This window comes from Balaenoptera ricei, chromosome 6 (assembly GCF_028023285.1).
Source record: "Balaenoptera ricei isolate mBalRic1 chromosome 6, mBalRic1.hap2, whole genome shotgun sequence".
Classification (NCBI taxonomy): Eukaryota; Metazoa; Chordata; class Mammalia; order Artiodactyla; family Balaenopteridae; genus Balaenoptera; species Balaenoptera ricei.
The window spans coordinates 71,529,004-71,550,451 of NC_082644.1; the positions used below are offsets into that span (position 1 = coordinate 71,529,004).

At 44.7% G+C, this 21,448-nt stretch overlaps 1 protein-coding gene across 2 annotated transcripts in view; it reads right to left on the reverse strand.

Moving 5' to 3' along the window:
• Positions 1-464: 464 nt before the first annotated feature.
• Positions 465-21,448, reverse strand: part of DOCK8 (dedicator of cytokinesis 8) — a 222,933-nt gene continuing 201,949 nt past the window's right edge. Inside the window, exons 43-48 of one of the 2 annotated variants that reach the window (XM_059924847.1) lie at positions 19,957-20,046; positions 15,663-15,899; positions 13,038-13,181; positions 11,698-11,804; positions 1,968-2,138; positions 465-1,572 (exon numbers count right to left, since the gene is read on the reverse strand). In XM_059924847.1, the coding sequence (XP_059780830.1) occupies positions 1,512-1,572; positions 1,968-2,138; positions 11,698-11,804; positions 13,038-13,181; positions 15,663-15,899; positions 19,957-20,046 (810 nt within the window). In that variant the 3' untranslated portion in view covers positions 465-1,511. Of the gene's footprint in view, positions 1,573-1,967; positions 2,139-11,697; positions 11,805-13,037; positions 13,182-15,662; positions 15,900-19,956; positions 20,047-21,448 lie in introns of those variants that run through there. The other variant, XM_059924848.1, reaches the window with a different exon arrangement.

The window sequence follows — 21,448 nt, forward strand, 5'->3', positions numbered from 1 at the left end:
CCTCTCTAAACTAAGAGGCTTTGACAATGTTGTTTGACCTTGGTCTCACCCAGTGTCTCCCACACAGAAGACACTAAACAACACATGGAATTAAAATATGTCATGCGTACTCATTTAAGAAAACAAACATATCATATACTTAGAAAGAAAGAGTTCTGCCCCAAATGCCTAAAAAACAAAAAGTTTGCCCCTTCAACTAGTAAGCTTTAGTAATTTAAAAACAAAACAAAACGGTCCTCTTTCAGAATATAAATTCATGCATACCTGATGGTGTAAACAAAAAGTTCTGGAATATCCAAATTAAATTCTCTCTCATGACCACCAAGATTAAATATTATATACGAGGGGTGACCCTGGATAGCACTGTTTGACCAAGGCCATGATCATGCATCTTTCTTCTTCTCTGAAATGCTTTACAAAAGAGTCATGAGTTGTCGAAATAAAAAACACGAGTTGCAAAGGGGAACATTTTGCTTGCAATTCTTATTACATTTTTAGTACCAGTCAAGGTAATCAGTCATATGAAAAAATATATAATTTAATTCTCAAATAATAACTTTGTTCATCTTCCTCCTAAAGTACACTGTCCAAAGAATCCTGAATATATTCTTTAGTTGATGTACACATGCTGATGGACAGCACAATGTTCAGAAATGAAAGTAGAAATATTATCCTTTTATAAAAATAAACTTGGTCCCAGAGAGGATGAGAAAAAGAGTGAGCAAGAGAGAGCATAAGAAAAAACGCAAAGCTTTAGAGGAGAATTGTTTCGATTTAAGTAACTGCAGCATCTGCAACTTCGGGCGGGTCACTCAGAGTACCATGTATCTCCTAACTCAGTGCTTCGCGTGTGCTCCACTATAAATGCATGTTAAATTAACCACCTAACAGAACAATAAAGCAAAAATAACTATACAACAATTAGTCCACCGTTACCAAAAGGGTAACAAGTTCACAAATAATCGATCCCCACATTTCCAGCCTTCATGATCTTCTGATTTCTAGTAAGGCCTCCCTTCACAGTTTAATTGGAAATGTTTTGTACTCCAGCAAGGTCACCCTCCTTTCCCATAAAGAGGGGAGGGGAGAAGTTCACTCTGAAGAGGTTGGTGGACAACTTGTCCATTTTCCCTTGGGCAATTTGGGTTTGTCTAAATACAGGTTAAATTCAAATACAGGCGGGAGGAAGTCATCAGTTCCTGACCACTCAGCAGGAGATGCTGTTTATGCTTTGTTTTGCACAATTATGCGAAAAAACATGGCTTAATAAATACACAGGCACCCCTGATTAACCATCCTCCACCACCTCCATCCCCCAAATGCCCCAGGATCTGCTCAGACCCCATTTGGGTGCAATTTCCATGGTCACTTGCATCCCAAAGCTTCCAGAGTGCTGTCTGGTCAAGGAGCATGTGGCACGTCCTGTGCGGCAAATGTCCTGTTTTAAGTTGCAGCGGGTCCTTCTCCAGGGTCACAGGGCCTCCAGTCTTCATGGGTGAAGAGAGCTTTTCTTAGCTGCCCTGTGACAACTGGGTTTCACATTTCCTGAAACTAGATCTGTGGAAGGAGTCTCTGAAATTAAGGAGGGAGAGAGAACAGAAGTAAGAAACATCAGTTAGCCTTTCAAAGAGGAAAATCACTCGCTAGAAAAGCACATCAATCATGGAGAACTCAGTAAGTAAGTAAATACGGGAAAGTGCGGCCATGCCTTCGCGCTGTGCCGGAAGAAACACAGGCAGTAATTGGGCCCTGGGAAGACGGCTGGCAGAAGGCCGCATGGAGGGGCCCCGGAGAGGTCAAGGAGAAGGCGCAGGAGGAGCGGGATGCAAGCAGAGTAGGTCACGCTTGGGTGGCTTCTCCGATTCCACGGCCCGCTCCCACACCCAGAGGTTCTGCGGTTCTAATTGCTGGGCCTCAAGCGCTATCCTTTATCCTCTGGGAAGACGCCTCCCCTGCCCTCTTCTTACCTCTTATGACTGTCAACTCTGAATATCGGCTTGTACAGTTCTGGAATTTTCCGCTCTATCATTGGCCTGAGGTTCTCTCTCAGCTTGCTGTAGTTCTTTTTGAGTTCCAGCTGGTACTCCCTCTGGTCTGCCGTGATGAGACGCTTGTTTTTCTCTACGGCTTCACCGCATCTGAGATGCAAATACCAGGGTGGGGAGGAAATGAGGTTGCATTTCATACGAGTTTGAAGTGCTTACGAATTTTATATATTTAACTCATTTAATCTTTACAAAAATTTATGAGGTCGGCTATTATCACCCTCACACCTCAGGTGAAGAAACTAAGGCACGGAAAGCTTAAGTAACTCGCTTCATGTCACAAAGTCAATAAGCTGCAAAGCCAGCTCCAGTCTCTCCCGTGCAGTATGGTATGTACTAAAGAAGAAAATCATGTTATTCAAACATGATGAAGCCTTGCCTTTTATTTTATACTGTTCTATCCAAGGGAACTTACAAATCAACAAATCTTGAAGGGACAACATAATGGCTGAAACTTAGCTGACGTACAATGATTAGTAATGATTCTGTTTTCCTTCAGATGAATAGGATTCCCATGATCAACATGGTTTAAACTGTTTTCTTAATAGTGGTGCTAGATTTGGATTGTGTTATGGGGATACCCAGGCCTTGCTACCAAATCCTCCCTATTACCACTGAACACATGCAGCTATGGGGCAGGGGGAAGCTACCTGGCCTAGGCAACGTTAAACCTACGGTCATAGCTTCATGATGGAATCAGCCTGCTGTAGAAGAACGGCTTGATTTAATTCACCCTGGAAGCCAAAAGCAGGCCCTTAACTGGATTTTCACCTATCTTTTAAGTTTGACATTAACTGAAGCAAACTGTAGGATACCAAAGGTTACATATCAAAGGTTTCAGGGAAGAGGTAGGAAGGGGAGGTATATAGCCTTTGAATCCTGAGAAATCTACATCACCCCTTATAATTTTTTTATTGCCTCTTAACTAACAGTTATGAGCTACCACAATGTGTAAAATGAAATCAATTTCTTCAAGGAGACTTCAAGGACCGGTTTTGTAACACTGGCAGACAAGAGACCTGCAAGAGCGAACTGCTAACTTGGGGATGGCTACTCTGCAAACTTTGGAAGAAGCAACTATACTCTCTGTGATCTTTGTTATCAGAAGACATAATAGCTATAGATATATATAGTGTTTTTGTTTTTTAGTATAGTTTTTAGCGCTTATTATCATTGGTGGATTTGTTTTTTGGTTTGGTTGCTCTCTTTGTTCTTTCTTTTTTTTATTACTTTAAATTTTTAAATATTTTTATATAGTGTTTTAAAAAGACAAATATATTAATAGGTGGAGCGAATTTTTGTAACTTTATATTTTAACAAATTTTATAACATAAAATTGTTTCATAGACATTTTCTGTATTTCTTCCTTCCATTTAGATTATATTCTCTAGATTTTCTTATTAAAGTTAAAATAACTTCCACTATGTTATTTAAATCCATAAACTAAAGAGAGCCATGCATTATGTTTCCCTCCTAGAGAAGAGCCATATCTCTTGGGAAATGTATACAGGATCATATAACTACATTGCAAATCATTTTTCAAAATGGTCCTATCTGTAACATTTTCATTAGGTCCACAAACAGCTGAACTGTGCAACTTTCACTCAGTGACACCACCATTCCAGACAGCCCCCTCCTTTGCTGCTCCCTTTGTTGATAAGTTCACTGAACACAAGCATTTTCTTACAGTCGATGTGCTGGGATTTTTCAGCAGAGTCCTACAGAAACCAGACTGATGGGGTCTAGAAAGGGCGGGAAGTCGTGCTTCCAGAACATGGTTCCTGGTTTTGCTGGGGGTAACTTTCATAGTCCTCTATCTAAGGTGTCTTTTCTACAGAGAGGGTGGTCATGCAGCCCTCCCCCTCTGCATCTCTTGCCCCCCCTTCTCTGTGATGCTCCTTCAGCACAGCTCACATATCAGTCCCTCAGTATGGCCCAAAAATTGCTAGTTGCTTCATCAACAACCATTCCCTCTCTTGCTTAGTAGCAGAACTCCAGGTGGTATACCCACCTGGAAAATTACATTCCCTAGCCTCCCTTATAAATAGGGATGGCTGATGAGCTATAAGATGAAGTCACTAGGAAAGCTCTTTAAAGGGGTGTAGCCTTTTGCTCTTTCCTCATTTCTATTCCTGATACCTGCCTAGGATGTGGTTGTGATGGCAAGAGCCTTAGCAGCCATTTTGTGACTATGAGGATGGATCTACTATAACCAGGATAGCAGAGCAAAAGAATGGAAAGAGCCAGGGTCTCTGATGACTTTATGTGACCACCACATACCTCTGGGATGCCTATCTCTGATCTTGTTTTATATGAGAGAAAAATAATTTTCTATCTAATTTAAGCCACTGTTAATTCCATTCTGTTACTGCCAACTGAATGTACTTCCTAGAGAGAACAGGCTCTGGAGCTGCAGTGCTCACCTCTGAATCCTGCTTTGCTACTTATTGGCTTTGTGACATTAGACAAGTTACTTAAGCATTTCCATGCCTTAGTTTCTTCACCTGTGACATGATGGCGATAATAGCCTACCTCATAAATTTTTTTTTTAATTGATTAATTAATTAATTTATTTTTGGCTGTGTTGGGTCTTCGTTTCTGTGCGAAGGCTTTCTCTAGTTGTGGCAAGCGGGGGCCACTCTTCATCGCGGTGCGCGGGCCTCTCACTATCGCGGCCTCTCTTGTTGCGGAGCACAGGCTCCAGATGCGCAGGCTCAGTAGTTGTGGCTCACGGGCCTTGCTCCGCGGCATGTGGGATCTTCCCAGACCAGGGCTTGAACCCGTGTCCCCTGCATTAGCAGGCAGATTCTCAACCACTGCGCCACCAGGGAAGCCCCCCTCATAAATTTTTATAAAGATTAAAGGAATTAAATATATAAAATGCTTAGAATAGTACTGGTACATAGCTAAAACCTAGAACACTTATTGTTATTATTATTATTACTATTCCTGATAGACCCAGTCTGAGTGCAGAAACTATTTGTTCTATATAAGAATGATGATGGAATGTCAGAGATTTTATATTCCAGTCCCTTTTTTTTCATAGTTGATGAAACTAAGATGCAAAGAGATGAAGTGCCCTGTCCAGAGTCATACACCTTTGGGAACAGCAAAGGTGGATGTAAATCCAGGATCCTGTTGCTCCCAGGCTGATGTCTCATCAGCCCCACTGTGTGTTATGGTACAAACCTTACAGAGGCACACAAGTCATGCGCAGACAATGTCTATATTTAAATCAGGTTAAGTCTGTTTCCTATGTAAATCAATCTGATTTCTACTTGCCCCATAATGTTATATTCATCAGTCACTTCATATGTGCCAAGTCCTGTTCTAAGCTCTCTGAATTGACTCTTTTGATACTAACTTTAAGAGGTAGTTACTATTTTATTCCCATTTTACAGTTGGGGAAACTAAGGTTGGGTAACTAGCCCAAGGTCACACAGCTAGTTAAGGCAGAGTAGACATTATTTATTTACTTATTGTTTTATCTCTGGCTGTGTTGGGTCTTCGTTGCTGCACATGGGCTTTCTCTAGTTGCAGCGAGCGGGGGCTACTCTTTGTTGCAGTGCATGGGCTTCTCATTGTGGTGCCTTCCCTTGTTGCGGAGCACAGGCTCTAGGTGCATGGGCTTCAGTAGTTGTGGCACGCGGGCTCAGTAGTTGTGGCACGCAGGCTCAGTTGCTCTGTGGCATGTGGGATCTTCCCGGACCAGGGATCAAACCCGTGTCCCCTGTAGTGGCAGGCGGACTCCTAACTACTGTGCCACCAGGGAAGTCCCAGAGTGAATATTTGAAGCCAGGCAACTGGGCCCGAGAGCCCACACTCATAACCCCAACACCACAAATGCTGCCTAGGAAAGACCCTGACCCTTCCAGCTAGAATCCAGGCATACAGCCTTGGTCTCAAGTTGGAACTATTCTCTCTGGAGTCCCAATTTGTAGTATTCTGCCTTTCTCATCTTCTTCCTGGTAACACTTTAGCAAGTCTCAACCTAAGGTCCAGTGAAAAAACACAGCTGCTGGAGTGAGAGGAGAGATACCGGAGAAACTGAGGGATTGGCTCCCCACCTCCTCCCGTGACTGGAGTGATATGTATGCTCCAGGCCCTTTAAGTTAAGGAAGGATTATTTGGGGGCAGGGTACCAAAGGAACATCTGGCCTTTCCACAGGAAGAGCCGCAGTGGATGTGAGGGTCCCCTGGTCAGAGCCACCTCGGCTGGCACCTCCCAGTGGCTTGCTCCAGCGCTGTCCCCTGCATTTCCTCCCTCCCAGCCCGACCTCTACCAAACCCCACATCCCAAGGGCAGCCGGTCTCGATGGAAGGCTAGCCTAATTCCTGGTTCTGCCACTTACTTGCTGTGTGACCTTGGGCTAATCGTGGTCTCCTTCACCCGCACTTCCTTCATCTATAAAGTGGGTTTATGAGGATGAAACGGTGTCGGGCGTGTGAGGACCTGGCCGAGCGGCTGCGGGAGGAGTGCAGGCGGCGTGGCCTGCCTCTCCTGGAGCGCAGCGGGGGGAGACAGCCCAACAGGAGCACTGTCCTGGGTGCCCCCGCGGCTGCCGGTGGGGAGGCGCCTGAGGCTGAAGGAGCAGGGCACCACGGGGGCAGGGAGCGCACCCCAGGGCAGACAGGAGCAGCCGCGGCCGGCTGCATCCTCCGGCTGTCCCCCTGAGCCCCCTCTACCTCCCTTGGCTGGGCGGCCCCAGAGGGGCCGGCGTGGCTGCCTCCCTCGGGGAAGTCACAGTGGCCCTGCTTCCTCCTCCTAAGGGGGCGAGATTGGGACTACGGGCTTGGGAAGGTGTCCAGTCTCGAGTCTGACACCTGGAAGCAGGTTCTGAGGACCTGCTGAACACCCCAGAACCCAGGCGGGGGGTGGGGTCCGCCTAGATCAGACTCTAGGCTAGTCTCTAGGGCCTGACTCACATTACGCTGTCTTCCGCCTCCTTGGGCCCTGGGCTTCTGTCCTGAGGAGTTACAGAGGCCTGTGGTTCCGACGATCGCACACTATTCTCGAATTCACAGTCAGCCCAGACACCCTCCCACGCAGTGCCTTGGCCCTGAAGTGAGAGCCCCATCAAGCCCTGAGGACCGAGACCTTGTTCAAGAGAACCGGGGGTGGAGACGCGCTAAGAGAGGAGGACAGGATAGCACTGTAATGGAAATGGATTTTTTCTCTTGAGAATGGTTGCAGAAGGGATGGGAGGGGGAAGCCACGTGCACGTGTGTGTGTGTGCGCGCGTGTGTGTGTGCGTGTGTGTGTGTGTGTGTGTGCTGCTCCACTTGGCTCTCAGTTTTCCACCCAGCTTCCTAGGCCCACTAAGACAGGTCTCTGTGACCTGGAAAAGGGACGGAAGTCCTTCATATGTCCCTGCTATGGACCTGCTCCCGAGCAACCTCTCGTAATGTTTCAGGCTTCGTTTTCCCACCAAATACTCAGATCGCTTTTCACCTACTGCTTCTGTTTCCACCCACGCTACACACAGTTGGTTTTCCTTAGGCCACTTGGGCAAATTCCCTCTCCTTCCTCTTCACAGATCTTAACTCCCGTTAAGACTCTATGACCATTTATGCGGTGGAACTCTACTGATGTATCTGAAACTATGTCCCTTAAAGGCAACCTGGGCCTGGTGCCATTGAGTCCTGCTATCTTTTCTTTAAATATAAAAATGAATTTAAAAATCACTTAGTCTTTATAGGAATGAGAAAGTTCACGTGTTATGGACTGAAGGTTTGTGTCCCCCCAAAATTCACATGTGACCTCCATGTGATGGGATTTGGAGGTGGGGGCCTTTAGGAAGAATGAAGGTTTAAATTAGGCCATGAGAGTGGGACCCACATGATGGGATTAGTGCCCTTGTAGAAAGAGACCAGAGAGCTGTCTTCTTCGTCTCTCTACCATGTGAAGATACAGTGAGAAGGTGGCCATTTACAAGCCAGCAAGAGGGCTCTCCCTAGGAACTGAATCTGCTGGCACTTTAATCTTGGACTTCCCAGCCTCCAGCACAGTGAGAAATAAATGTCTGTTATTCAGCTACTCAGTCTGTGGTATTTTGCTATAGTGGCCCAAGCTGACTAAGACAGAAATGTAAGAGGAAAATTTAAAACCACAGACTGGCACAGATTGCAGTGTTTAAAATGGTCTGGGTGCTCTGGGGAGCAGAGGAGGGAAACAGTATGTTGTACCTCTCCATCGTGGCTTCTGAAACCCTGAGATGTTTCAGAAGGGGATCCAGGCCCCAACTTGGCAACCATCTGAAGAGCCGCAGGACTGGCTGCATCAGGTATCAGCGGCAGCAGGTCAACCTGCCAGGTTCTTTATGGCTTCATCCAGGCCCGCTACAGCTGAGTCACACAGGCCACTGCCCAGGGGCAGGACCCAGCTACAGTGTACCCAGCAAGCGTACATTCCCGTTATTAGCAATCAGCCTTGGAAGGCTCACTTATGTTCACCTTGGAAACCTGGGCTCATCGACCTACAGCCCATGTCTGCTGAGAAGCTGGAGCTCACTCAAGGCGAAACCGGGAACGGTTTCACCCCCAAACATTTTCCACTCCTGCATCATATCTGCTGATAGCAGGTTCCGGGGAGAAAACACACAGGTGCAAACAACTTGACCAAACAATTCCTCTATTCATTACAAAGCTGTGACTTGCTGATTGGACTTGAGAAGCAATTAAGCAATGGAGGAAAGGAAGGTTTCCTCACCTACTACTTGTACTGAGGGTATGAGTTACAGATCATCACATTTACCCTTGTAAATATACCGTTTGATTAGTTTTAGTAGATTAATACAGTTATGCAACCTTCACCACAATCTCACCCACTACCTTTGATGCATGTGAAATAAAGTGGAATGAAAGTCACTGTACTTTGACTTTGACAATGAAGTACTGAGCAGAAGTATTGTTTTGCCTGTAGCCTTGTCTCATTTGTACTGGAACTTCATCTTTGCACACAGGTAGCAGGGTGCCTGGCACAAAGTATGGGCTCAATAAGTGTTTGCTGAATGAATGAACTGGCATCTATAGTTGTTCAAAGGTGTTAACAGTAAAGGCACATTTCCTCTTGTGAAGGGAGGAAAGGGGAGGAAAAAGGGTGAGTGACAGGAGGCAGGACCTGACGCGTGAAGCCCTCGGGGAGGGGGCAGGGAGGAGAAAATGTGAGATGGCGGCAATCAAGCAACCTCTACAGCCTTGCAGCCTCTGCTCAAAGATCGGTCCCATCTGGCAGCTTCAGCAGCACCTGGGAGCTTGTTAGAAATGCAGAGTCTCAGGCCCACCCCAGAACTACTGAATCAGAATCTGCATTTTGACAAGATCCCCAGGTCATTTGTTTTGCACAGTGAAGTTTGAGAAGCGCTGACAGATATTCTTGTGGCATTCCTAGAACAGGGCGGCAACCCACCCAGCAGGGGGAAGGTAGAACTACAGCCTAGTTTCCCATAGGAATCATTGGAAGGGTTGGAGAACAACGCTGTAAATGGTGAATCTGATTTTGGAAATCCAACATTTTTGCAAGTCATCTGGGGAGAAAGATAACTGCACCATCAAAAGTCTAACAATACATGACTTTGTTAAAGGATCATCCCTAAGAAAATCCATTTCCTTTTGTGTTATCTTGCCTGAGACTAGTTTTACTCAGCTCTGGTTTTCTTTGTAGTCACTTGTCCTGGGGCTGGAAGCTGATTAGAAAATGCATGTTCGTTAGGGATTTTACAAGGACACTTTAACTAAAAAATCACTTCTCTTAGCAAGCTTCCTTTTACATCTATATTCTATTCAGAGCCCCATTTATCAATAGTGCTGTCTTCCCAGGCTCCCCTCCCTGTGCTGGCATGCACACAGAATGCACTGCTCTTGCCAACTCAGAGGAGCCCAGACGTATCAAGGACACCCCTGCCTCTGTGTCTTGTGCTCCTGTTGGTCCCTTTCCCAGTAATGCCTCTGTCTTCCCGCTGCCCCCTTCCTACCACCTACATACTCAAGACAAGGTTTAAGTGATGTTTTCCCACAAAGCTTTCCCTAGCCACTCCAGACTGCAACTGACTGTTCTTTTCTGAACTCTGTAGCCCTATATTTTGTGTACTCTCCACAGTTCTTAGAACATGCTGCATTGCTTTGTTATTTAGCCAGGTAAAAGTCCTATTGTCAGGAGCAGAGGAATACCCAGCTCCTGTATTCCTACAACTACTATCATACCTGGGTCCTAGTGTGTGCTCATTAAACATTTCACAGGTCCTTGCAGAGGTCCAGAGAGGCCCGGGCCACTGCCACCTTCATGGGCCTTTCACAATAACTTCACTTTATATGAAGATACGTGGAAAGTAAATTGATCTTTAATAATTCTCCCAATATTCTTCTAGCCTTTTGTTTTATGAAAATGCACTCTTTACTGAAGAATATCTCGATTTTGCATAATGTCAAAATTGTTATGAAATACAGGAAACAATTCAAATACAAAACATTAATAAATATAATTTCTGTCTGTGCATGTGTATGTATGTGCATATGTATAGTGTGCACGCACACAAACAGACACACACACACACACACACACACACCCCTATTACTAAGCAGCTGAGATTCACTGCAGGACAAAGAATGTCTCCTTTATACGTAGCAAATTTACATACGTCTCACCAAAGCCTGTGAAGGAGGAGAACCTCACCTGACACTAGCATTCTGGTGGGTTTTCACTGAATTTAGCAAACTTTAACTTTTAGCCTCCTTTATCCCCATCTGCCAAGTGAAGATATTCCTATATTTTATATGCTGCTCTAAGATTCTGGGTGAGAAGAAATATTAGTACATGTATTTCTGATGTCCTTCTCTCTTATGGGTGAGGTGCCATCCACATCCTTCATAATCATTCCTTTTAGGGCCACAGGAGTCCCAGTATACCTGTCTGCATTGCAGCAGCTTGCAAACCTTGTCCCAAGATTCACTTCCTATCCAGCCTGAACAGGCTGCTCTTGGAGCCAGCTCTACTGCAGAATTCAGGAGCAGAGATGACGCTTGCCTGCCAGTGGGAATTGCCATAGAGACGACTGATACCTTTGTAAAATTCTAGTTTTAGAATCTCGCCTCTATCTCTCAATTTGAGGCAGTGTCTTTTACATTTATAAAAATAAGTTATTGTATGATATGGGAAATTACAAAGACTGCCAACGCCAAGAACCTCTCAGGCTCTAATTCACCAGTGGAGTATCAGCACATTGAAGGAAGTATGCGCTACTTGGATTCAGAAGACCTGGTTTGAACTCAACTCTGCTACTAACTTGCTGTGTGACCTTAAGTAAAATCATTTCCCGTCTCTGAACCTCCATTTCCTCTTTTGTAAAATGAAGATTTATTTTGCAATGTGAGATGATAACTATGAAAGCACCATACGGTTTGTTAGTTACTAGTGCAAGTAGTGTTGTTCTGTGCAGGCTTCTCAAACTTGAGCACGCATCCAAATCCCCCGGAGGACTTGTTAAAATATAGGTTGCTGGGTCCCACCTCTGGAGAGTCTTACTCAGTAGGTCTGATCGGTATCTGAGAATTTTCCTCTCTAGCAAATTTCTCAAGTGATGCTGAAGCTGCTGGCCTGGGGACCACACTTTGAAAACCACTGCTCTACTGAAATCCCAGCCATTTCCCCTCTTACCGCATTATAAATTCTTTAAAGCATAATCTCAACTTGTTGTGATGTCGATAGAGTTTTGGGTCAGCTGGAATTTCAGCCAAAAATACTTGGGCTACTTCCAGTGGTCCCTGATGGGAAAAGTGAAAAACATTATTGATGTTGGAAAGAAAGTGAAATTACTTGGGAGGAAATGTTGGGAGTGAGGTCGTAGTTTGAACATTTAATTTTGTTAGTTTGACCGAAACAAAAAATCAAGGAAGGTCTTGAACTTCTCAGGAAAACGCTGATTCCTTAGGAGGAGTTCGCAGTTTTAGGAGAATATTCAAAAGTATAAATGTATTTCCTTAATCAAATACTACTAATTACAGATTTTCCACATATAGAAAGGTAATATACTACATCAAAGGGTATGTGATTAGAGTTGCTTTTCCGAAAATAGAGATTGTCTTGATCCAGCCATTCATATTCATTTGTCTAGTTGCCCTAGTGGCAAGCACCATTTTGCGTAATTGCTGGCTTGAGTCAGAGATATGCATAGTACATGTGTAATCTATGGTTGTGGGCTTATAAAGTCTTCCATTTTCATTAAAAGATTGGGACTTACAAAAGCAAAAGCTTCCTAATATTTTCTGATCATGGAAATGTAACAAATACTATTTCTGTCCCCTTGATATTATGCGGACGGAGAATTTTTGCTGGGGAGTCCAGTTGTGCCGAGTGAGGAAAGGGTCATGGCACTCATTGAGTTTTTGCGTGTGGAGGTGTGCAGATCTGGTTCTGAAATTAAGGAAGCACACTGGACAGAGAAAACTAAGCTAGTATGCCCTCCATCTGAGGCCGGATTAGTTCCATGCTGAGATCGGAGTTAGAATTCTAATGGATCTGAGAAGATCCAGTCTGTTTTGAAGTGGCCCAAGAAGCCGGTTCCAGGTCACTCCTGCTTAGCAACGCTCCTGGCATACTGGTTTCATCTGGTGACTGACCCAGGGGTTCAATGTCCTAGACCCTTTCCCTTCTCTCCTACAGGCCTTCTCAGATTTATCTCAAGCCTTGCAACAACTCTGCCTAAATTGGGCATGACTAAGCACTCCATCTGGATCATATTGCCAGGACTGGCCCCAACTTCTCCAAAAAATGGTACTCCTTAGACACGGTCCGCTCATCTCTAGGATTCCTTGTCTACCTTGGGTTGTTACGTGAAGCAGAAGGGACCTCCTCAAGCGTTCAGTCTAAGTTTAGGAACATCATTTGTATGTTGATCAGACTCCTCATCGACCTCAAGAAAGGAGGGTGCAGACATATAGTAACAAAAATCAAAATAACAAGAACCAGAGGAGTTGCCACCAGCTGGTTTTGCTTACCTGATTGACAGTAGCTCCGACGGAGCCTTGCAGCACCATCTGAAGCATCTTGGCATCAGGAGGCTCCTGGTTAATGGCAACTGCTAACTGCAGGGTCTTCTTCTTCATATCTTCAATGGCAACTTCGATTGGTGTCAAAACAAACTGAACATAAGACATAAATGTAGGAAAGTCATTGTCAGGTCTTATAAGCCATGGACAAACCTGGAGCTATGACAAAGAGGACACCTGGGTTTGAAGCAGCAGCTAAGAAGGCTTTCAGAGAAATTTAGAATAATCAGGACAGGTTAGGAGGAAGGAAGAGCCTAACATTTCTTGAGTACTTATTATGTTCCAGGAACTTTACACGCATTTATGATGTACGTCTTTAAACAACTTCCTATTCTCTCCACCTTGCAATCAAAGAGGGATTTGTAAGGTTAAGTAAGTGACACAGGTCGTAAGTGGGGAGGTCAGATTTTGACCACAATAACGTCTACATTCAAAATCCATGTTTTTTTTCTACACTGTTAGGTTTCCTTTCCTGTTGTTGAAGAAGTTACTTGACTTATAATTGGGAAAGCTATTAGAAGCACAGCATTCAAGATTTTCTTCTCCACCATAACGCAAGATTTTGGCATCATGTGTGCCTTTTCTAACTCACCCTGAAGGTGAATTCTTAGTAAACAGAATTCTCTTAAGGGTCAATCTGCTAGTTGCTAAGTTCTATTGGCTTGGAGTATGACCTTTTCTGAATTTTATTGATGGAGTCATGTCCCCTCCAAATTCAAGTATTTAATTCCTAAACCCCAGTACCTCGGAATGTGACTTTATTTGAGACAGGGTCTTTATAGAGGTAACCAAGTTCAAAGGAGGTCATTAGGATGGGCCCTCATCCAATATGACCTATATGTCCCTATAAGAAGAGGAAATCTGGACATAGGGACATGCACAGAGGGAAGATGATGTGAAGAAACGCAGGGAGAAGGCAGCCACCTACAAGCCAAGGAAAGAGGTCTGGAATAGATCCTTCCCTCACGTCTTTCAGAAGGAACCAACCCTGCCAACACCTTGATTTTTGACTTCTGGCCTCTGGAACTATAAAACAAGAAATTTCTGTTGTTTAAGCCACCCAGTCTGTGGTACTTGGTTACAACAGGTCTAACAAACTAACACACTGAGGTTCTTAGGGAACTACAAATGGCCCAGAAAAACTGTGAGGACTCTTACTGGGACCATGAGTTTATTTCTGTGCTGTGCCGACATGCCCTAGTGCTCAAAAGTCTAAAACAGTAAGAAATACAGCAGATGCCTTCTAAACAAACCTTCTCTTAGCTGAGTCATCAGTTCTGGCTTCCTTTGCCCTCTGTGAAAACCACTCTCTGATGTGATTGCTGAACACTTGAGCTGGTGGGTGGCTCTCCAGTAACCTCAGTCCCTGTGCTCCTGCCAAGGAGGTGTGTATTCACAACTCATCAGTGTTTGTTCACCAACTTGCTTATGCCTGTTACACTTGTTATTTTAATGACCTAATCTAATTCAATAATGCATAAACTGGTGAACTATGGCTATGGAAAGAAGAAGAGTTGTTTCTATGAAAACCAAGCTAACGCTTGGGCAAGATGTTATGAAAGCAAGTTGCTATAAAAGATTCCTGTCTTATTAGGTGTGCACAAGACAATGGTAAAAGGCTAGGGGAAAAAAAAAATCATGAAAATCCAGAAGCATTCTGCTCTTATATTGTTTAACAAGGATCTTTAAGCTCTCACTCTGCTTTACAGAAACCAAAACTGAACATCGTGGACATTGCATATGGTTTATACAAGAAAGACAGTGCTGAATCGTGATCAGCCAACCCTGAATCACAGACAAGGCTGTGGCTCTACACAAAATGAATGACAAATAAGTGCACATGTGTATGTTTTAAAGTAAAAGAAAATGTTTACAGTATGTCTAATTTTGAGCAGTTCTGTAGCTTGAGACATTTTCTTGATCAGTGTCATTACAATGAATTTGAAGACTTCTGCTACACATGGAACCAGAAAAAAGAAAGAGGTCTTCCCTGTATCAACATTTAGATAAGGAAACTGAATGAAGATAAGTGCCTTGTGCAATGTCACAGGAGGATGCTGGGGGCTAGAAGACAAGTGGTCTCCTGTCTGACTGGCATGGTGCCCTCTTCCAGCTCAACACCAGCTCCTTGGGGCTGCTCACTTGCTGTTCCTGCCTCTGACGATTAACAACAGAACGCTGCCTGAATCACATGTAAGCTTTTAAATATATAAAAATCTAATATAAAATATTGTAAGCTTTTATATTTCATGTAAATTTAACATTAAAATATAAAGACATAGTATTATAATTGTGTACATATATGTATGTTAAAGATATAACTTTAAAATAGAAAATACTTACATATAAAGTGTGCTATAAAACATGTAGCTGCCTAAATGGGATTCCCTGGCACCATGAGAGTGAGAGGATAACCACCATAATAATATTTCAAAGGCATCCCTTTTCAGATTTTCACTCGAGTCTGCTATGAAGGAGCATGAAGGAGGTTTGTGTGTCATCCTGGGAGGTGACCCAGGCCCACTCACTCAGTGGTGGCCTCCGTCCAGAGCCCATGCCCTCCAGTGCCTTTACCTCCTCCTTCTGGATGACCCTGATCCTGGTCTTGATGTAGGGGAAGGCGTGCATGGTGGTCAGGACAGTGTTCCGCCGGTACTGCTCGTGCAGCTCTCCCCGAGGCCGGCCCTCCAGGGTGAAGGGGGTGGTGTACATAAACCTCCGCAGATCGAAATTCTTCTCAAAGTAGGTTAGCCTGTCTTTCATCTCATACTCATCAAAGTAGGGCTCCACAAAAGTGATCTGGATGTAGGCCTGAAGGGGGGGAAAGGCAAGGGGTGAGCTGGTCTGCAGACTACCGCCCAGGATGCGCTGGGGGGCACGCAGGACACAGAGTGGCAGCACCACCCCTCTGCGCTCACAAAAGCCACGGAAGCTGAGAGCATCGGGCGAGACATCAGCCATTGGCCATCCTTCCTCTCCATGCCAGGGATATGAGAGACAAGACTGGGCAAAGGGACGGGAGTGTGCCCGTGGGAAGTCAGGTCCACAAGCCGCCCCTCCTAGCAGAGTTGCTGATCCAGCTGAAACTTGGTATGAGAGTTTGCCAACTGCTATTCAGAAGAAGCAAAACTTTCCTTTTCAGAAAACTATGACCACTGCGTGTTTATTAGAATGGCCAAACTAAAGAAAACTGACAATACCAAGGGCTGAGAAGGATGGGGAGCGGCTGGAGTGTTCATACACTGATGGTGGGAATGCAGCCACCTTAGGAAACAGGTGGCAGTTTCTTATATAGTTACATTATACTGACCATACGACTCAGCGATCCCACTCCGGGGCATGTGCCCAGTAGAAATGAAAACTTGTGTTTACACTAAACCCTGTACACAAATGTCTATAGCAGCATTATTCATAATAGACAAAAAATAGGAACAACCCAAATGCCCCTCAAGTGGGGAATGGATAAAGAAACGGTGGTACATCCTTACAACAGAATACTACTCCGCAATAAAAAGGAATGAACCATTACAAGATGGATGAATCTCAAATGTATTGTGCTAAGTGAAAGAAGCCAGACTCAAAAGGCTATATGATTCCATTTATTCACTATATAATTCCATTTATGTGGCATTCTGGAAAAAGCAAAACTACAAAGACAGAATACAGATTAGTGACTGTCAGGGGCTGAAAACAGAGGGAGGGAATGACTACAAAGAGGCATGGGGAAATATTTTGGGGTGATGGACTTTTCTATGTCTGATTTTGGTGGTGGCTCCATGTGCTTGTCAAAATTCATAGAAATAAACACCAAAAAAGTGAATTTTACTGCATGTATTTCATTTAAAAAATGTACACACATACACATGAACCCACACAAACATACTATGAAGAAGAGCACTTATTTAAAAAGAAGGCCTTGGGCTTCCCTGGTGGCGCAGTGGTTGAGGGTCCACCTGCCAATGCAGGGGACACGGGTTCGAGCCCTGGTCCGGGAAGATCCCACATGCCGCGGAGCAGCTGGGCCCGAGAGCCACACCTGCTGCGCCTGCGCTCTAGAACCCGTGAGCCACGGCTGCTGAGCCCACGTGCCACAGCTACGGAAGCCGGTGAGCCTGGAGGCCATGCTCCGCAAGGGGAGAAGGCACCGCGGTGAGAGGCCTGTGCGCCACAGCGGGGAGTGGCCCCCGCTTGCCGCAAGTAGAGGAAGCCCACGCACAGCAACGAGGACCCAACTCAGCCAAAAATAAATAAATAAATAAATTTATTAAAAGAAAAAAAAAGAATGACAATGACTATAGTCACTGCAACACCCACCCACTGAAATGGATGGATGAGGTCACTGACCTCAGACCATAAATCACTACTGAGTGTGATGAAATCTGGTTGTAATTCTGGCTGCAGATTCTCATTTAAAACTCTCACAACCTACTTTGGGCGTTTTAACAGAGGAGAAAAGAGCACCGCGTCAGGGATGTCACTGGTAACTCTACGTGGCATGTGCTGTGCACAGATCACCGTGGGCACACAGCCAATCCTGTCTTTCAAAGACGTCAAACATTTCTGTGTGAAGCTTAGCTCAGCTACTTACCAGAGTTTTTGCTTCCAGGCTAGATTAGGGAGTGTATCTGAAGTGAGTGAGTCCTTTGAAATGTGTAGAAAAACAAACTCTTAGATTTGGACACTTCTCCCTACTTGCATCATCTTCATAATATCCTGGAGGACAGAACTGAGAGAAGAGTTTGAACTCTTCATTTTATAGGCCTGCCAGATGATGACTGCTCCTCTGTCCCTCAGCCCTTAAAAATACCTTGAACTTGCATTATTTCCAGCAGCTTAGAAAGCTCTCTCATGTGCATATCTGTCTGTGAGCTGGGCTGAGCAGGCAGGCATCACCCTGTGCTATAATAAAGAATGTATCTGGCCTTTGTCCTTCTTTCCTGGCACAGAGCTTCAAAAACCCTTGGAATTTTCTAAGTGATAGAAGTGTCTTTGTTATTCTCATGAGGTAATTCATGGTGGGTCCCTAGATGGCTTCAGGATGGTGGCTGGTCATCGAAAAGAACGACCTTCTGATTAGAGATCTGAGACTCTGGGCCAGCCTGACTGCTGGGGTAGGAGGGGGCTGGAGATTGAGTTCAGTAATGTAGGTGATGATTTAATCAACCATGCCTATGTAATGAGACCCCAGTAAAAACCCTGGACACCAAGGCTTGGTAGACCTCCCCGGTTGGTGAACACAGTGACATGCCAGGAGGCTGACGTGCCTGGATTCCACAAGGAGAGGGCATAGAAACTCTGGGATACGTCCCAGATCTTGCCCTATGTGTACCCTTTATCGTGAAACTATAATCATCAGTGTAGCCCTTTTCTGAGTTCTGTGAGGCATTCTAGTGGGTTATCTACTGAGAGGTGCTACGCGAACCCACAAATTTGTATTTGTCTGGTCAGAAGTGCAAGCGGCCTGGGGTCCCACTTGAGGCTGGTGTCTGAAGTTAGGGCAATCTCCTGCAGGACGAGCCTGTAACTGGTGGAGTCTGACCCTAACTCTGGGTGGTGAGCATCAGAATTGTACTGCAGTACACCCAACTGGGGGTGAGACAGAATACACCCTCACCTGAAAAGTGAGGAAACTGAAGTCCAAGCCCTTTTCATCATTCCTCCAACAGCACAACGACCCTGCACTTGGCTGAAAAGAAGGCCTCCACCAAATGCTGTCAGTGAGAAGTTTGTATCTTTTCAACATATTTTAAATTGAGGATTCAAGGTTTTAATAGAAGGGCAATAAAGAGAAGTGATTAAAAGTGCAGGTTTGGGGGCTTCCCTGGTGGCGCAGTGGTTGAGAATCTGCCTGCCAATGCAGGGGACACGGGTTCGAGCCCTGGTCTGGGAAGATCCCACGTGCTGCGGAGCAGCTGGGCCCATGAGCCACAATTACTGAGCCTGAGCGTCTGGAGCCTGTGCTCCGCAGCAAGAGAGGCCGTGATAATGAGAGGCCCGTGCATCGCGATGAAGAGTGGCCCCCGCTTGTCACAACTAGAGAAAGCCCTCGCATAGAAACGAAGACCCAACACAGCCATAAATAAATAAATAAATACTTTAAAAAAAAAAAAGTGCAGGTTTGGAACTTCCCTGGTGGCACAGTGGTTAAGAATCCACCTGCCAGTGCAGGGGACAAGGGTTCGAGCCCTGGTCCGGGAAGATCCCGCATGCCGCAGAGCAACTAAGCCCGTAGGCCACAACTGTCTGCGCTCTAGAGCCTGCGAGCCACAACTACTGAAGCCCGCGCGCCTAGAGCCCGTGCTCCGCAACAAGAAAAGCCTCCACAATGAGAAGCCCGCGCACTGCAATGAAGAGTAGCCCCTGCTCACTGCAACTAGAGAAAGCCCGCGCGCAGCAATGAAGACCCAACACAGCCAAAAATAAATAAATAAATTTTTTTAAAAAAAGAATCATCTTTAAAAAAAAAGTGCAGGTTTGAGGATGACAGACCCTGAGTTTGAATACTGGTTTTGACACTTGCATGATTTTGGAAAGTTGCTTACCCTTTCTTTTCTCATCTGTAAAATAGGAATAACAACACTTATTTCAAAGGGCTTTAGGAGGATGAAATGAAATGATGTAGTAAAGGGTCTAATGTAGTGTCAGGCACACAGATGATCTTTAATAACTGGTAGCTCCTATTATGATCCCTGCCTTTGAGTATCGTTTCTTTAAGACCTAACCAAATAGTAGTTAAACCGCAGACAAAAAAAATTTGGCTGCATCAAAATGACTTGAAGAGTCCAGACAGAGGAGGTCATGTTATGTTTCTGGGTGTAGAACAAAGGGAATCAGAGCCTGATGGTTACTTTTTGTAATTTTCCCGTACCTTGTTAGGGTCCAACTTGGTTTTGTCCACAGGAGCAGAGTCTTTTATCACTTCCACAAATTCCGCACCAAAACATTGACTATAAAATCCCTAGGCAAGAGAAACCAACAGATTACAGAGGTTATTTTAATATATTGCAACTCTTTGTCTCTCAGAAGTGGAATACGTTTGGAACAAGTGTAAGGGAGAATGTGCTCTTTGATTACTGAAAGTCCCTCTGAGCTAATGAGGCAAGTTCAGCATTTCCTGAGACAAAAATAAAAACATAAGGAAGTCCAGCATTGCAAACTGATATATGCTTCCCTATAAACTGTATGCTTGACATCTAATTCAACCAACATCATCATATTTCCTAAAGATGCTCCAGGGGCATGGAACTATTTACTTCTTGCCTTTTGTACCCTAGGGTCTTGGAGGTCACCAGGCTTCCCATAATGGGACAAACCACAGTGCACAGGAAGATAAAATATACGCTTCTAGTACTAAATTGGGGAAACATATTAGGGAACCAAGTGGCCTGGGGTCAACTGCTAATTCCTCTCACGAGCTGAACGACTTTGGGCAAGTCACCCAACCACTCTGAGCCATGGCTCCTTTGGGTCAAGTAAGGATTAAAGTCTCTTGTCTCATTTGGCATGGATGGATCAATTTGACAATGAACGTGTTTTAAGTTTGACAGCCACGAAAGGGCATAAATTCAAAGCAATAGCAAGAAAGCAAAGAAGTGAATCTCTGGTTGTTGTCAGCAGTTCAGGGGACCCCAGTTATTCAGTCTGAGATGGTTTCGTTTTGAGGGCACCCCTTGACTTTCCTCCTGAGTTCTTAGTGCTTGGCCCTTTCAACGTCTGTTTCTTTTTTTCTCGCTTTTCTCTGTGTTGTTTCTCCTTTTCTCCAGCCTTTCCTCCAAGAACATGCTGCTCTCTTCTGCTACGTTACGGATCAAATGTAAACAGCAGGTTGGATAGGGGCTGCCAGCCCATGGAATGGGACACCGGCTCTGATTATCCAAAGAGGGGTGCTCCTTGGTCAGCAGGGAGAGTTCATTTGTTCCAGGTCACAGTGGGCCTATAGTCAAGCATCTCCATGTCAGAAGTGGGAAGTGTCTGGTGACACCAAAAGGATGACCACAGCATTTTCTAGGGGTAATTTGATAATCTGGCCCTATGACTTCAAAGTCAAGATGACAAACTTCAAGCTGAAAAACTATTACTAAAATTTGGAAAGGTTTATAAGAAAACACATGACATTGATTGAATTTGGATGCTCCTGAAAATAAATATTCACCATATAAACTTACAAAGTTTGACAAGTATGTACAGAATCTTAGGGGAAAGCTATCCTTATCTTGCTTTACCTCATGATCTCACCTAATATCTTGACATTATACAAGCAATGTGGGAAACTTTATATATGGATCAATGAGGAATCCATGACTCTTGGTTTTGTTGTAATGACCCACTCTAACCTGTTGGTGTAAAGTACACAATGTCAA